Raw genomic sequence first — 18,245 nt, 5'->3', positions numbered from 1 at the left:
GCTTCAGATAAAAAAAGGCTAAAAATATGCCAAAAAATCTGTCCATCAGATAATTTAGCTGCAAAGAAATTGGAATCATAACGAGTCTGTCCAGTCTAAATATGATTGGTGCATCCCTAATACGTATATACAATTTGGATGTCCCTGGCCACATGACATGTTTTGTTGTTTTTGTAAGTGAAAATAAGTACACATTCTGTACAGAGGAGGAAGAAATTAAAATGTGGGCTGTGCAAGTTATGACACATTTTATATTTTATGTCATTTCTTGCTGTTTAATTCAAATAAATAGAAATTGTTCTCTGTAGGGGATGTGTTCACTTATTTTCACTTCACAAGTCAATAAAAAGCGATTTATTTGAACTTTTGCATACGACTATCAATGCTTACATACATGCGCACATATTCTGATAGTATTAACTGGGCTGCTCTGTAAACAGCTTATGGCCTCCGGAAAGCCAAACTGATTATAATCAACTAATGAGCCATTCCTCACCGGGCCAGGTGTGCATGCGGGCATACGTGCAGATGTGTGTGTGTGAGAGAGATAATGGGGGTGTGAAGGCTGCTGAACAGTAAAGGTTGTAGAGAGAGAACACAATGCCACAGACCTCCACTCAGCACACTCTAAACCTTTCTGACCCTCATCAGTCAAAACTTATTTCACCAGTGAGCTTTCAAACAGTTAAGTTCTTCTACATGCTTACCTGTGTACTAACCCTTAGATGTCCAGGGTTACTACTGTCACTTCTCTGTGAAGTAATTACACAATTCTGTAATTATTTGTGTACTTAGTTATGTCCAGATTCGCTTTTGCTCTGGCTGGGAATCTCTTGGCATTTCTTATTCAGCTTATTAATATTATGATTTTCACATATTTGTCTATTTTTGCAAGTAGTGTTGGCTAAGTTGGGTGTGAATGTAGCTTACACACACCTTTTTGTTCTTTTACACCACAGTGCGTACAGCAAATGAAATGTTTCATTCCTTTCATAAATTTTCTTTTATTCTTGATATATGTTGGTGTGAGTGGGCTTTATACATACAAGAAATATCACTGCTCTATGAATTATTACCATCTTAATTATAGAATTAAAAATGTTTTTTTTGACAAAGTATATGCTTTCAACAAAATGTCTTTTTACAGAGAGGGAAGGCAAGAGAGAAAGATTGTGTGTGTGTGTGTGTGTGTGTGTGTGTGTGTGTATATAAACGATGTTACTCTCTCACTGTGGAACAGCAGTACATAGTCCTTCGTGTGTGTGCGGTGTATGTTGTATGAATCCCTCTGGGCGGTACTGGTTAAATCTTGTTGGAGGCTGATAAAAGAACACACTGAACCACAGGCTCTATTACGTAACACACACACACACACACACACACACACACACACACACACACACACACACACACACACACCCTCACACTTACATTCAATCAACCAGATCAAACTTTTCACACCACCCATTTCTATTCACCGAAGTTTCTACTTTCATTCATTTGTTCACTACACTTACACTATACACTACAGTTGGATGGCCTTCACTGCTTCTACTAAAAGCTGAATGGTCTCCATACAGACAGATAAAGGGCTAATAAGAAGCATTTCAATGGACATTTTCAGTTCAGTTTTTCAATATGCAGCTCAGTGCAAGGTAATATAGTAGTAAAGGGTTGCAAGCTCAGCCAAGGTTGAACTAATTCATATCCAGATTCATTCAGACCCTCAGTGCTGAGAAGGGCAGAGAGATTTGAATGAGCTGAGGAGGAAGGAGAGGGTGTTGTTTGTAGTTATAAAAGAGTGGCAGTAGAGATGACATAATACAACTTTTTCTGAGACCGATGAAAATGTGAAATGTGGAGTGTCAGCAAAAACTGATCCAATATATTTGCTTTAAAAATAATTAAGCAAAGCACTTCACTTAAATCAGCACTATGTACTATTTTTTATTAGAATTGAAAGGGGGAAAAAAACACCAAAATATAATGTGCATGCGCTGCTCTGAGTCATCCTAGAAAGCCTGAAATAATCATTTAAAAGTCTGAGACGTCAGGTCGGTCAAATGCAAAATCAGCATATTACTGATGAAGCTACAGTCAGATGCAGAAGTTTGAACACTTGTGGTGAAATTACATGTGTTGTTGATTTTCTAATCTAACAAATCCTCTACAAGGAACAAGCCTAAATACTTCGAACAATCGGCAAATTCTAGGGCTCTTTTTCTTTATTGAGTTTAACATATTGGAAAAAATAAAATCTTAAATATAAAATGTGCCGTTTTGCTCAGGTTACATTTTATGATGCATTTGTTGCAATATGTCAAAATCAGCAAATAAACTGTAATTACACATTAAAATCTGCAGAAGTGTGTTCTCTGTAAAAGATGTGTTAACTTATTTTCACTTAGAAATCAAGTATACATGCAACAAGGCCGCCCAAATTTTATGTATGCTGATGTCAATAGTAGATAATTCACTTACATCCTTGGAAGACATCAGTTCTCTTTGGCTTTGTTCACACAGCAGGTAAAAGTGGCCCAAATCCAATCTTTTTCTTCAAATGCAACACAGATGTGTTGTCTGTGTGGCAGTGTGAACAGCAAAAAACACATTGAATCTGACATTTTCAATCACATTTTTTATATGTGGTACTGAAATCCAATATGTATCTGAAAAACAGCAATGCAACTCAGTCTGAACAGCCAGATCAGAATTCATGTGACCAAAATGACATTCGTCATAATTTATAATTTCTTCTAAAAAATTAAAACAGACTTATCCAAAACCCCTCCATGTTCGAAGAGATTCTGAAAAAAATGCCCAATCGCGGCCGTAGGACAACGAGGCTGCAGTGTTAAAGAGCAGTTAAAGATCTGAAAGCAAAGTTTAAAGAATTCAAGGACACAAACCGTAGATGTGACCATGCACTTTTTATGGCGAGCTCGAACACATTCTGGGTGATGAGCCCAGCTGTCAGCCATCAGAACTTCACGATTGCTCCCGTGATGCTGGCGAAGATGTAAAGCTGTAGAAGCTCTGGGAGCGACTGGTGTCCGTTGGCGGTCATGATTGTTTACCTCTAGATGAGCGCGCCAGGTGAAGCAACGCGCAGCATTGTTCTTTTGCGCATGTGGGTCAGTTTAGCAGCATGGTCTGTTCGGACTAATGTTGCATATATGTCATGTTTAAAAGATATAATGAACAGTCGAACATAAAAATCAGATTAGATGTGAGGATTAGAATTGGGCCACTTTTACCTGCTGTGTAAATGTAGCCTTAGAGTACTCTTTCAACAAACCCGCAATTATGAGACGTCTGCTTGGGTAAGGGGTCCAAAGCACAATGAACATTACAAAATGTTCTTCCGTACCATCAGACAGGTCTCTAAATTCCCAAAACATTAAGATGATCATATAAAGGTAGGCTATCACACTTAAATTACTCACACACTCTACTACCCCACAAGAAGAAACACACAGCTAACATCACATCACACAATGTCAGTGTGTAATGTTTCAGGCTAGATTTGTTACAGGATTGGGTCAGGTTCATTCTGTTTCCCTTACAATGTCTGACCCAGCATTTTCTGCTGATATCAGCCTGAGACATAGTATTGGATCTGTGCCATCTCTGATTGTGTGAATTTTACTTTTATAAAAAAAAAAAAATAGATACTTCCAAAATCACTTACTACTATACTATACATACATTATTGAATACACTGTTAATGGTAGTGCACTGTTTTAAAATCCTTCTGTTTAGTATGGTTGTATGCAGTTTTGGACACAGTGTTTTTTCGGTTCACCTCAAGTTCTGATTGTCTGTGCAAGTCAAGTCATAACATGCTGCATGCTTGAATAGGTGTTCTGCAATGGAATCAGTGTTTGAACTCTTTTTGGTTGTTTACTGGCGGTCAGCTGATAAAGAAGAGTTATCCAACCCAGCCTCTGTTGTGCTGTCAATCAATTACACTGCAATAATTTGAGAATCCCATGCAGATATATCATAACACAGCAAAGGCTGATGGTAATGAGTGTGCAGTGAAGCGGCAGCAAACGAGTGGTAGAAATTACGTAAGCTGGGTATATTTTAAGGTAGCATGGTTTGATTGGTGGAAGGATCGTCTAAAACTGCTCTGGCCAAACCCCATATCGCTCAGCCCCTCTCTGAGCAGGGGCTGAGTTTATTCTCTGCTGGAGGATGACCTTCCTCTCTGATCAAACTCTAATGGTGATTATCACAACAGAACTGAACTATTTATGCTCCGCCCACAAATGTGCTCTATTGTAGAAAATATTGCGAGATTGGACAAGCTTTACAGAATCTTTACAAAAATTACATTCTGCCTAATAAGAAACTGCAGTGCACAGCTAAAAAACAAAAACGTTTTTTATGATAATGCCTAAACGTAGCGTACGTTCTTGATTTCAAATGCTGTTTATTTTGTATACGTTACAGGTCACACTGTTAGGATAGAGCAGATGTAGTTTCTTGTTGTGTAAGCAAGCTAATGTTAGCATGGTAGCAAATTATATGCTGTGGTTTACAGTCTACCCAGTTACACTTAGCTACAACAGTATAGTTCAGCTCTGTAGTGTAACGTTTTTAAGAGGAAATTGAACATTATGTAACAAATCTGAACAAACTAATTGTTGTTCTGTAAAGCTTGTACAACTGACTGGATAAGTCAACTGGCCAACCCGCTCTCAGACCAGGCCAAAAAAAAAAGAAAGAAAAACACCATTTACCTCGGCACTTACAGCCTGAGGGCCACCACTCTGCAATGTCGTGCTTTCCGTGCTCTAACACACCTGATTCAACTCATCAGCAGATTCCTGAACCTCACAGGAATTTAAATGTTTTGACACTTAAGATGATGTTTCATGACATTCAGAATATTGATTGCGATTGTGATATCGATATCACAATCACAATATGTAGCAACAGAATCACAGGAATAACAGGAAGTTAAAATGTTGGATTTTACAGTAAATTGCTGTAATTTGAAAAGCATATTGAAAAAAATCATCAGTACTTTGTTCAGCCTGCAGCAGCCTGTCTCTGAATATTGTAGTGATCAGGGTGGAGCTTCCCTGCATTCCTTGCTGAGATAGATAGATGGATGGATGGATGGATAGATAGATAGATGGATAGATGTTTCTAAATCTGTCTGTTCTTGGTTTAGTTTGAACCCTTTGACCTCTCAGCCTGGTCAGTGCATTAGTGAGGCCTTTACATGCTCTGTCCGGTGTGTTTGTTTGTTTTGTATGTGTGTGTGTTTGTGTACAGGTGTGTGTCTTGTACACAGTCATGGTACAGAGCCTTTCTTTTTTCTGAGAACACTATAGTGTGTGTGTGTGTTTCACTGCTGCTGGGTTAAAAACAGCAGATACACTGACATGCTTTATGAAACACCCTGACCAGAACTACTTCTATTACCTCTCTCACCCTCTCTCTCTCTCTCTCTCTTCTTCTCTTCTCTTGCTTTCTCCTACTTTCTCTCTCTTGGTCTCCTATCTCTCTCTCTCCCTCTCTTCTCTTGCTTTCTCCTACTTTCTCTCTCTTGGTCTCCCATCTCTCTCTCTCTCTCTCTTTCTTTTTTCACACTTATTCTCTTGCTTACATTCTCTTTCTCTCTCGCGCCTTCTCTTTCTGTCTGTCTCTTTCTTCTCTCACACTTTTTTCTTGCATTCATTCTCTTTCTTTTTCTCTCATGCCTTCTCACTATTCATTCTCTCTCATTCTCTCTCATTCTCTCTCTCTCTCTCTCCCTATCTCTCCTCCTCATTCTCATTCCTTCTTACACCCAAATGATGTTCATGTTTGAACTTTACATGAAGTTAATGTCTTCAGGACACGCACACACACACACACACACACACACACACTACATGCCTCACACACCCTAAATTGTGATGACAGTGGGATTCTTCTCATCTCTCGTCACAGCAGGCAAAAGAAGGATTCACTTCATGCTGTCATGCATTAATAAATAATTGCAGCACGGTGTTGGTTTTACAGTGTGGACGCATGTTTAACAGAATGTCTCCTGCCTGGTGGTCTTACAGAAGCCCGCTGCTGTCAGTCAAGGCTCTGGGGTTACAGACAGAAACCTAAGACTTGTAGGGCAAAGGAGGAAGAGAGAGGAGCAACAGTCTGTGTTAATATGTTGATTAGGCAAGTCACAGGTTTGTTGTGTGTGCTGGTATTTCAGAATAGCTGGTGTGTTGCTGTGTGTCTGCGTGGTGCACACACTGTGCCAAACTAAAAAATCCCTAGTCAGCATTCCTTTATCATGTGATTGCCCAACAGCGGCTGCTGCTCTTTGGGTTCAGAACTTGCAAAACTCTGTCATTGCCCTTAAGCAACAGCTCTCTTTTCCCCCAAAACCAAACCAGCCACAGATCTGCTGACTGCAGCAGTAACACTCAATGACACTGAATGACATGAGGGTCCAGTAGTCTGTAGTGTCCACACTACTGGACCCTCATGAGCGTGCAGAGGCTTGAAGTTAAAATGTAGTATGTTCTGTAATGTTAGTAGGTTATAATCATTTTAGCCTTTTTACAGTTCAAATATCTGTATCAATCGTTTTCAAACTGTGGAATACGGCCCCCCAGTGTGCTGTGGTGGTACTGCTAGGGGGCCTGCTGATGACCTTTTTTTTTAAACTGCAAAACCTCTTGGCATTACAAAGACTGCAAATATTGCTTTTGTGTTTGTTATTTGCAAAAATAAAACATCAAAAATGTCTTTGTCAGAACTCAGTGATTGGTCTTGCAAAAGGCATGACTGATGTAACTGACATACCAAGCTAGATATGTTTATATTCTCAGTGCAGGTCAGTGCTAATCCGTCATAGATAAATTGCTACAAGCAGAGAAAAATTTAAGGCTTTTTTTGGGTGTTTATGTTGCATAACTGTGCAGTGAATTGAATAGGCAACATTGATTATTGTGTTATGTTTGCTATATTCTCTGCAGTTCTGCTTAAGGATGGGTGATATGGCAAATATATAACATTACAAAATTTAGTTTTTCTGAGGTTTCTCATGCTGACAAAATAACAGACAAATTAAGTAGTAAATTAGGAATGCTACATTTAAAAGGTAGCATCAAAAGCTGATTTTTATACAGAGTTTCTTTATTCCAGTTAAACAGGGCTAATTATGCTCTTCTTATATTGAAACATGAAGCTGGTCAGTGTTAAGTACTGATGATATCCACAGTACACCGTGACAACTTATCACAAAAACAATAAATATCATTTAATATCATTAAATATCACCCCTGTTCTACACTGCATACTTAGTCCAAAATGTGTTTAAAATGACATAAAAATGCATTTTATTCCAAACTACACGTGCCTTATACCCGACTCTATACCTGATCCTAAATACCTCATTAGGTAAACAAGAAGGTGGGTTCAGATATTCACATATACAAACAACCACACCCACTTCCTATGTATTCTGTTTCGCCTGAGGAAGATTCATTAGTTGACGTTGTTGGCGAAGCGTTTAGTGATTTAAATACTTGGTGCGTGTTTTAGGGACGAAGAAATATCTTGGCCATTTGGAGAGTATGTCTGCATGTGTGAGTGAGTGTGTAAGAGATGTTGAGGGGCTGATTTACGTTTCTGCAAAGGCTTTGGCAGAATGTGGTGGAACAGCTCGAGTGAGGAAAGACAGATGAGTCAGCAAAGCTGTGTGCACACACATGTGTGTGTCCGTTTGTAGGCATGAGTGTGTCCGTGTGGGTGGGGTGCGAGCTTCAGGTAAAAAAGCAGAACATATATATTTACCAGAAATATGCACAGAAGCCTGAATAGCTATATATATATATATATATATATATATATATATATATATATATATATATATATATATATATATACATTTAATCATATAACATTTAAATATTTATCAGTATTTAATGTGTCCATCTTTGCCTTTATTACAGCTTCCATTCTTTTCAGGAGATTTTTAAAAAATCTGCAGGGATATTTTTCCACATCTCTGAAGTTCAGTCTTAGAAGTTGGTCCAAGTAATCCCAAACGCACTGAATGATGTTGAGGTCTGATATTGATGATATTGGAAACAGTGCTTTGACTTGTGAGGGTTTTTTTCTAACAGTGATTTAAAAGCCCCAGACACTGCAGACACAATCTCCACCATCCCCTCTTATTACCTTCGTGTTTTGATGGTGATGAAAACTTGTTATAAAATATAGCCCCTGGACTCCGGCGTGGTCAGTCCGTTGTTCTGGGGCCGTATTACAGAAACCTCTTTCTGTCTTAACTTAAGATCTGACAGGTCAAGATATGATTTTTCACAAATTCGCATTACAGAAGAAAATCTTAATTTAGGAATCTTATCTTAATGCATCCTATCTTAAGTTAGGAAATCTTAACTCACTCGTTGGAAGTTGGCAATCAACTGTCATGTCTGTTACCTAGCAACCAACTGATGGAAAAAAGTCAAACAAAACTAAAGCACAATAAACTTATAGTTAAGTATATAGTGACAGCTATTTGTGCTGTTTGTTAGAGCGTCACAGCTCTCCAGTTTGTTTTCCAAGCGCTTTAGCCAACCGTGCTGAAGCTATTCCTCATAATAAACAGCAAAACTCTCACAAGTCAAAACACCGTTTCCAATACAGATTAATGTAACTCATTATGCTAGTTATAGTGAACTGTGCTGACTGTCACTGCATAAAACAATAGAAACGGACAGTTAAAACAAAAGTTAAGACAGCTCTGAGGTTGTCTTAAAATTACGACAGTATTTAGGAAATTTTGTCTAGTTAGGATATTTCTGTAATACTTTTTTTATCTGGAGTCAGAATAAGATTATGAACTCAAGAACTGTTGTTCTGTAACAGTTTAGGTGGTCTACCAGGTCTTGCAGAGTTTGCGCATTTTCTCTGTATTTTCTAATCATTTTTTTAACTGCTGCTTTTTCACTTAACTTCCTTTGGCTTTCTTCTTTCTTATGCGAGTGGATTATCTTATATTGATTGTCATCAGAAATATCTCCTAAAATTTATGAAAAATGTATGATTATTTTGAATAAAAGGGTTCTGTACATCTGTTGATGTAGACAAACTACCATAATGTTTGCACAAAGACGTTTATTTTGTGGGTGAGTTCTTACCTACTTTCCTTTGCTCTGGTTGGCTCTTTATGCCCCATTCACTCAACAGGACATCCCAAATTAGCCAGCATCCACACACACATGCAAGTGCGCATGCACGCACACACACACACACACACACACACATAACACACACTGTTAACTTTATACCCTCACAGACACATATCAGCCTACTAAAACTCACAGCAACTCTTTTCTTTTTGTATTACACTCCCTCGATCTCCCTTTCTCCACCCCTCCCTCTCCCCTCTTTCTGTGCTGGAACTCCCTGTCCCTCTGAGGTGTGGCACCCCCAAGATCTCTCACATTTTTTGCATGTTTGACTCTTTCAGTAACAGAGTGTGCCTCTGTAAACTTTTTTCTTTTGCAGAAACAGCAGTAACTGTAACTGTCTCATGATATATGATACTAATATGTGCCTGTATGTGCACATATACACAGTCTATCACACCTGAATAAACACTGAATGACAGGTATGTCATATGTACACTTACAGCCTCCAGAGTGAAAAGGAGTATCACTGACATACTGTCATACCTATCTCTCTCTCTCTCTCTCTCTCTCTCTCTCTCCCCCCCGTCCCCCCGGATTGGTTTCTTAAAGGCACAACATAGATGTGCTGACACTGTTCCAGGCCTTTGTGGAATGACACATAAGAGTTTGTTTTTTACTAACATGCTTGTAATCTTTGTGCATTTGAGGGAAAATGTGTTGGCCAAAGTTTTGTATGTGTTAGTGATTAATTGTGGTGATTTTTTTTTTTGGAGTCCTCAACATTGTTCCTAAATGGTTCCTAAATAAGGGGATTTTAAACTCTCCCCTCTCTCTCTTATACTATCTCCCCCATCTCTCTTTCTTTCTTCCTTCTCTTTCTCTCTCTCTCCCTCTCTTTCTCTCTCACTCGCACAGCCTTCCTCACATTCCATCTATACTCAAGAGGCATTACATACATGCAGTAATGCACAGAGTAGATCATCACTCTACACACACACACGCACAGTGTTACATTATGATGAAGCCAACTTAAGTAATTGAGAGGCTGACTCAGACACACCAATAAAGCATGTCACAGACCAGACAGACACTCACACCCATACAAACACACACAGAGGACAGAGAGTGAGAGAAGAGACAGAGTGAGCAAGAGAGACAGAAAGAGAAAAAGATAAGAGTGAGTGTGTGAGACAGATAGTATGAGAGAGAGAAAGAGAGAAAAAGACAGAGTTTGTGTGACAGAGAGATTGTGTGTGTTAGAATGAGAGCTAGAGAGAGAGAGAATGAGAGAGGAGCTCCCAGGGGCATTGTTAAATTGATCAGTGTGCAGATGGGGAAGCACACGAGGAAATGAGACAGATGAATGAAGGGATGGATTAGAGAGAGAGTGCGTAAAAGAGAGAAAGAGAGAGGGAGAGAGAGAGAGAGATTTCTGTGCTGTAGCTCATTACTGCTCTTAAAAAAAAGGAACTCCATCTTACTGCTACAGCAGAAGCAGCTGCGCTGTCAAAGGCAGTGTAACAGCACACAGAACACACTTCAGCACCACTGACACCACTACTGCCGTGTGTGTGTGTGTGTGTGTGTGTGTGTGTGTGTGTGTGTGTGTGTGTATTCAAACGTATTTTATTTTTATTTATTGCCTATTACGAGTTTGTGCATGTGGCTCTTTCTTTGTCTGACAGTGTGCATGTCTATACCTGTGTACCTACACCTTATCAGGTGTGTCTAATACGGACTTAATCTTGTGTCACAAAGAACTGTATGAGAAAGCAATAGCAAAACTGTCATTTTATGAACTACAGATCCGTAATCAATTTCATAAATCTGTAGAGATCTCCTTAACGTATCTGTAGTTTCTCCTAGACAACAGTGAGATCAGATCGTAAGCAAAAGGAAAGCAAAGAGCTCAGTAATCTCACATGCGTCTCCTCTTCAGCTTTAGTAGAGACCTCAATAAAGTCACACACTGTGCTCAGATTTGCCAAGATAATAACGCTCATCTGGGCCAGACGTACCTTGTGTCTTTTTAGAAGTATCTCATGCTATTTCTTCTAAAGAATTTTCTGTTTCATCTTCTGACCATCAGAGACCAACATTTGAGCTATAAAATGGACTCTAGGATTGTTCACATCTCTAGCATGAGAGTTAATACATCAGTTTAAATTATTAATTGTAAGATGAGCTTTATAAAGAGGTAAGTATTTGTAGTTCTAATATGGTGATTGTACACGCAAAAGGTCACAATCACACTTGCAGATTTGAAAATCTCATAAAGCATTTGCATTCCATAAAATTACAATCACTTTGTTGCATTCATGTCTGATTCCTTTTGACAGAAAAATAACTTTATATTCTACTAAAATAACTATGAAGTGTGTGTGTGTGTGTGTGTGTGTGTGTAGGTGGCGAGTCATGAAGGTGTGCGTGTGTGTGTTAATGTCAGTGTCTTCCCTCTCCTCTTAAGATGTTTGTTGTTTGTGAAGCCTGGTACGTCGCTGCGTTCTGGATAGCACAGCTTGTTCTCAGTGGCTAAATATAGCGTGGTGCAAGAATGAACAGAGGTGGAGGGGGATCCTTTTTACAATTAGAGCACAGGGCAAGGAAATTCAGGCTGATGAGCGAGCCTAGAGAACAGTGGTCAGTTTTCAATTCATCAAAAACAGTTTTCTTCATTCTGCCTGTTGCAGGGCCTGATTGATTTGCTTTCCTTATTTACTGAGGAGTTTAATAGGTAATACGCTTTTAATTGTGCCCTATGTAGCTTCAAATGCATTGATATTTGTTCACCAATCAGTCATTTCTGTAGTCTGTATAAATAGTACAGTCAGCATGTTGCCAATATCCTACTGCCAAATCGTCTGCGACGGATTTATTGCAAAATCGATACGGTCGTGTGCCTGACCACTGCAGCCATTTTCCACATCATCCCCAGTGAGACGTTTGATCACACTCTGTTTGTGGCACTGAATGCCGGAATTAGCTCAGAGGAGCTTACAGGCCAAGAGTGTGTTCTTCATAGAAACTCGGCAGCAGCTCTTATGTTTTTTTTGTTTGGTCTGTTGGTAGTTGGTAGTATTTAGGAAAAACTTGCAATTTTTTTAGTTTGAGCATGCACTGGTGTGCGTTTAGTCACTAGTGCTGAGCATTTCCCGTCTTTTTCACTCACTCAGACAGGTAGCATAGTGAATAACTATGCATAACTATATAACTGTCTATCCTGCTAAATAATGTACAACATTTAGATAAGGTAAAGTTTCTAAGTATGATGGTCCATCTTTCAGGGCCTGCCTTATATTTAGTTATAATTAATAACTAAATAAATAAGGGCTGCCAAACATGTTAACACAATAAATTATTATCGGCGCACTTTTTTTTGGAACATGTGCATTCTTACTAATTTTAATATAAAGTAAGTCAGATAAATATCTAAACAGATGATCAGTTACCTCTATCAGCCTCTAGAAGGTGTTAATCCTCAGTAACCATTAACCATTACCATAGATATTCTATATCAGTGTATCCGTAGTTTGTGTTGGCAGGTATCTCACTACATGACATGAATGTGGTCGCACTATGTGACAGGACATCCTGTAAGAAAATGAACTGCAGTGTCTACTTTGATGGTCAGATGTTTGGAGCTATTGCACAGTATCTGATGTGATTCCGCCACTGGCTGTTGTGAACGTTGTTTTGCATTAGCGGCTAACCAGTGAACCTCGAGCATCCGACCCAATTATTTATGCATCTTTTCCGAGAGAGTATTTGAAATTAAGTAAACAACACAGTATCAGGACATATCAATTAGTTAATATTATGACCACAGCCCTATCTGCAAGTGGGGGGCCAATTTTTGAACATTTTCCAGATTCACAGAATGTTCTGTACAAATTAGCCCACCGCTTACCCTGTCGTCTGGTTTTGTTTGTTCGTTTTGAAATCACTCTCACCAGCTGCGGCATAGTAATGAGGGAAAATGGCAGGATATTAGTCACAGGAAAAAGATGGAGGAGTGCTGAGGTTGAGTCCACGCTGTTCTTCATTTTACCCATGATGCTTGATAATCATGTATTTGGTGTTCTCACGTTATTGTGAGCCCAGTTTTAACCACGTTTTCAGTCAGTGTTGATTGTGTTTATGCCAAAGCATCACGTTTTCAGACTGCTTGCTCTTCAGCTGACGCATATAAACACATGCGTCACACACACATAAACACATGCACTATAATGCCTTGCCTTCAGCTACGTGCTCAAATGTAATATTCTTCTCATTACTCCTGTGCACAAACATACAAAAGCACACACACAAACAGACCCACACATTCTCTCTTACAAGGTTACTGTATGTCATCTTGGCTCTTCGCTGTTAGCTTTATAGACACTTAACCCTCTTAAACTCAGATTAAAGAAGCCCTGAGAAAATGTCGCAATGCAATTATACACGGTCACACAGATAAAGACGACCGCACTGGACGCTTCATATTGATTTTTATAATACAGTATGCTCATATTACAGCTGATTGATTGTGGTACGTGAGGTCAGCTTGGCTCCTGAGCATGACACAAAATCTTTACTTTTCCTGATGCCAGTTTTATCACAGTTCTACTCAGCTAAGAGCTCTCACTCCATTTTAGAATAACACACTTCAGGAGACAATCATGAGGCTTTTAGAGATTAACTACATGCAAATTGTCAATTAAAGTGGACTAATATGAATCTACTTTTATTCAATTAGAGGCCTACAATAAAAGAAAATCCACAAAAATGACAGTGAAGAAAGTACTGCATAGAATTTACTTGATTCAAGTGTGTACATCATTTCCCACATGAATAAAAGATCATCGCTGTCATATCAGAACTTTATAACACTTGTGTACTCAGTGAGTTGGCTTAGTGGTTATTTTGTGGTTTAAATGATCAGAGGGGTATATTTGCTGGCCGTTATAAAGCCATGTGTAGCAGTCTGACCATTCTACACAGGGGGGGAGCTGTTAGCATTAAAGTTCATTTTGTGTACTTTGCTGAAATACATGTATATGAAGTAAAAGTAAAGGGTTTTGTTTAATTAGGTCCCTACAGACCTTGGCAGATGGTTTACAGGCTACAACAATAATATGAGGCGTTACCTAATACTTAATATACCAAAGCAAACAAAGTACCACTTAAATTTAAGTAGAGCTGACACAAGTAATATTAAACCTTGAAATAAATATTGAAAAGTGAATAGTTTGCCACTAATCTTAACATTGAAATTCCCATAAAAGCTAGGGCAAATTAGCATTACTGTAGTGATGGTACTCAGCTTACTTATGAACAGGCAGCTTCTGCATTAAAAATGTCATATCGTCGATATTGGAATAAAACCAAAACTTCAAAATGAAAAATAACTTAAAAAGATTTCAATTGTTTCTTTTAAAGGATTCCTTTTGAGCATTTTTTTTAATATTTTGAAATCTTAGAAGGGCTCTGTATACTGTATTAGGTCCATTTTTATTGTTTGGCCTTAAAAAAAGACTTGATTAATCATCAGAATAATCGGCAGATTACTAAATGACCAGTGTCATTGATACTGTTGTACAGATCTACTTGGACAACATTAAATTAGGAATGTTATAAACAAGGTTTTGTTATGACAGCAGCTTTAGATTTTTGTCTCTTTGGCAGTAATTGTAAAAGTTATTCGCACATCACGTAAATTCAACACAGTGTTTTCACTCAGTGAATGACAGCTGTGAAATTTGATCAGAATATTACATAACGCTTTGCAGACTCATGCTGACTGAGCCAAATCTCACCAAAACATTTTTCTCTGCTCTTTTTTCAGAATGCTGATTGATGTCTTGCCCTGATACTCTTGAATTCTGGGAACTGAAGTCCTGGAGCTCTCGCGCACTCGTGTGCGACCCTCAGAGCCGAAACAGGGAGAGAGAGGTGTGCGAGGTCCAACATGCCTCTCAAGCACTTTTGAAAGAGACTGATAAAAAAAAGAGAAGAATTTCATCTCTGTTTTTAGTTTGGCTTATTGCAGCAATCAATACGAAGAAGTGCCAAAAAATTAAGGAGGGCAAGAATTCTCCTGCCTGCTGCCCAGATTGTTTTTCGTAACAAACAAGCACTGTAGCCAATCAGAGGACATGACGAAGGACGCCTGCCAACCTGGAGCCGATAAGATCTGACAGCGAGGCGCGCGAACTGTTTGGAGTTGAATGCTCACAAAAGAATTCAAACAGACAATAGCTGAACTTGAAGTTCTCAGTTCTTGAATATATTATACATAATTTGAAACAAAAAAGTGCCTATTGTTTTTGATTGTAGTTATTTGAAAGAGGACTCTCTGTTCTGAGGAACTGGCACGAGCAGAGAGAAGCTTTTAATTCTTAATAGTGCTGGAATGGAGCTGATGAAGAGGCAAAATCAGCAGTAAAGGAATGTCTGGAGTGGTACTATAGTGTGAACAGTTTGAATGATGATAATGACGATGTAAAAATGACCCTCAATTAGCCTGTGATGTGCTTAGTCAGTTAGCATAGCAGCTTTAACGTAAGCCTCAATACTCCACAGCCTGCTCCACTACTGACTGTCTCTCTCTGTGCTCATTCTGTCTTTTAGTTCTTAGTCCTGTCTCAAATTCTTTTCTTCTCTCTCTTTTTTCTCATGTCTCTGTCTCTATCTCTCTGCCTCTGTCTTCATCTCTCTCTCTATCTCTTCTCCTGTGATTTAAACGTTCAAGCTATGCAGTAGTACTTCAGTGCCTATCTGCCTCTCTGCATCTCTCTCTCTCACTCTTTCTCTCGCTTGTTCTCTGCTCACACTAGCGTAAACGGTAGCGTGTAACAGAATGGGCTATTTTTAGCAGTACTCCTGAGGTGGGATGTTGCTCTGTGATGGTACCTGCTGTTACTTACCTCATGCGGCACGCAAGGACACTAGCTGACCCAACCCACAGTGGACTGTACCAGTTATCTTTCAGGTGGGAATGGGAAGGACAGTAAAAAATAGCCTTTTTATGCTGGTGTAAGGCCAGATTTGCTGTTTTTTTCAATACTGGCATAGGTAATAATTAGTGTTGAGAAAGCTGGTCTTCATCAGCATAAAAAGGGAATATTTACAGCAGCCATATTATTTTATATACTAAACAAACCAATGCCAAAATTACAATGTGAGTATAACAAATACTCCTAGATCTGCTTTGGGTCCTCTTTAGTTTCATGATTGATTTGGTAACATTTGATTGATTCTGTAACTTTCCTTCCCTATCATAATATTCATATGTAGGGATGAAGCTGTTTCTGCACCATGACTCGCCTCTAAAAGACTTCATAATGTGACTGAGACAGAGAAGAAGAGGGGTACATGTATGTTAAAGCTGTTTAGAACAAGAGTTTGCATTTATATACATGTGTGATGGTCTCAAGTACTTCTCTGTAAACTCTGTGCTGTCCCAGGCAGCATAGGCCTATCCTTTGTTTGCCTGGATACAGTGCATAACAAATAAGCTTTATTGCATCCAGATTGGGCTCACCACTTCAGCACAATAAGATCCACTACTTTGTAATCCAGAGTTACAACAGGCAACCCCACATGCCCTGAGAGGCTTCAGACGCATGACACTGTGCAGATCACAGCCACAGCGTGCGTACTGTACAGCGCACAACTCATGCATCATACTGCTGCAGTACAGTAACCCAGCCACACCAGGACTTTTAAATGGTAGGGCTTATTTCAGGAAAATAAATACAGAACAAATATGCTTGCAGGGGGAACAGAATTTTGCTGCGAGGTTGGACAAGCCTTACTGCTGGCAAAAATCCCATTCAACCAGTCTACTAAAAATCTGTAGCAGTATAATTAATGATCTGGCATTATCTCATGGGTTGCATGCAGGACGTTTTGCTGAGAAAAATGTGAATATCAAAAATGACCACGGAAGTCTTTAAGAGAGTCCAGTAATGGGGCAACAAACACCATCTCCCTCAGGATGCAGCGTATTTATGAGAGGATACACAGTATTGTGTAGAGTAGAATACAGATGGTTTTGATACTGATGATGTAAAATTCTATATTTTTTGGAGGGGCGGGGGCATTCCCACGGTTTTTGCTGCTGGTTCTTACTACGGTATTTTGTCTTAGGGGAGTAAAGCTTACCACCAAGGTCCTGGGTGATCTTCTAATGCGCTAGAGTTTTTGTTACCTGTGATTTAGAGACATTCATGTCACGTTGCTTAAAAAAAGGGCAGTGTGAGGTGCAGACTTGTGTTATTATTAATGTTTTTGATGCTCTGTTCAACAAATGATAAAAAAAATATGTGGATATCGTGAACTTGTCTAGAGTGCTGATTTCTTCTGGATTTTGAAATCGGTGCCATACAAGGACGTGTCCTACTTACTGCCCTGTGACAGAAACACCCACACTCAAAAAAACAAACATAAAAAAGGAAGGCAATTATGAAACACATTCTTTTTTTCACAAGAAATACATAAAAACAAAGTTGGTATGGAACAGAATGTAAGAATACTGCCTAGTGTGTGATGAAAACCTGCTGCATTTATGGAGCATTGGCCCTAACGTCCCCAGTACATACTGTACCATAGTCTGTCTCATCCACAATTTATTATTGATTTCATATTGCACAACCTCTGTTTACTTTGCAATGACAATTTCAGACCTTTAGTCCAGTAAAAGATTCATGGTGGGGATCAGACCATTGACAGAATACACAGTTACTTAATACTGACTGATTCACTTAACAGTGCTATTGGATTCATAAGCAAGGGAAATAAATATATGTCCCAAGGTATATAGACACCTGCTCATCTAACGTTTCTCATGAAATTAAGGGTGTTAAAGGAGAATTCCACTGATTTTTCAAAATTTCAGCATAATTAAAAAGTTAAGATATAAACAGAATGGTTCAAAGAGCTCTGATGTGAAATACTCCATTCTAGAGAAACTTAACAGTTCAGAATTGTTCACAGTAGTGGTGATAGGAACCAGACGTCTGAAGTGTTTAATGCCTCTGAAAGCTACATCACAGAAAGCTATATGAAATGGTTATAAATAGGCTGCCTGAAGCCTGAGACATTGCTCTTTAGGAT

General features: G+C 38.9%; 1 protein-coding gene across 4 annotated transcripts in view; it reads left to right on the top strand.

Moving 5' to 3' along the window:
- The window catches only part of si:ch73-335l21.1 (insulin receptor substrate 1-B), a 63,396-nt gene extending 45,927 nt beyond the window's left edge, over positions 1-17,469 (top strand). For all 4 annotated transcript variants that reach the window (XM_036596471.1, XM_036596474.1, XM_036596472.1 and 1 more), the window contains exon 3: positions 14,974-17,469. In XM_036596471.1, coding sequence (XP_036452364.1) covers positions 14,974-14,981 — 8 coding nt within the window. In that variant the 3' untranslated portion in view covers positions 14,982-17,469. The remainder of the gene's footprint in view (positions 1-14,973) is intronic.
- The last annotated feature ends 776 nt before the right edge of the window (positions 17,470-18,245 follow it).

Source organism: Colossoma macropomum, unplaced genomic scaffold, assembly GCF_904425465.1.
Source record: "Colossoma macropomum unplaced genomic scaffold, Colossoma_macropomum, whole genome shotgun sequence".
Taxonomy (NCBI): domain Eukaryota; kingdom Metazoa; phylum Chordata; class Actinopteri; order Characiformes; family Serrasalmidae; genus Colossoma; species Colossoma macropomum.
This window is presented reverse-complemented; position numbering and strand designations above follow the sequence as displayed.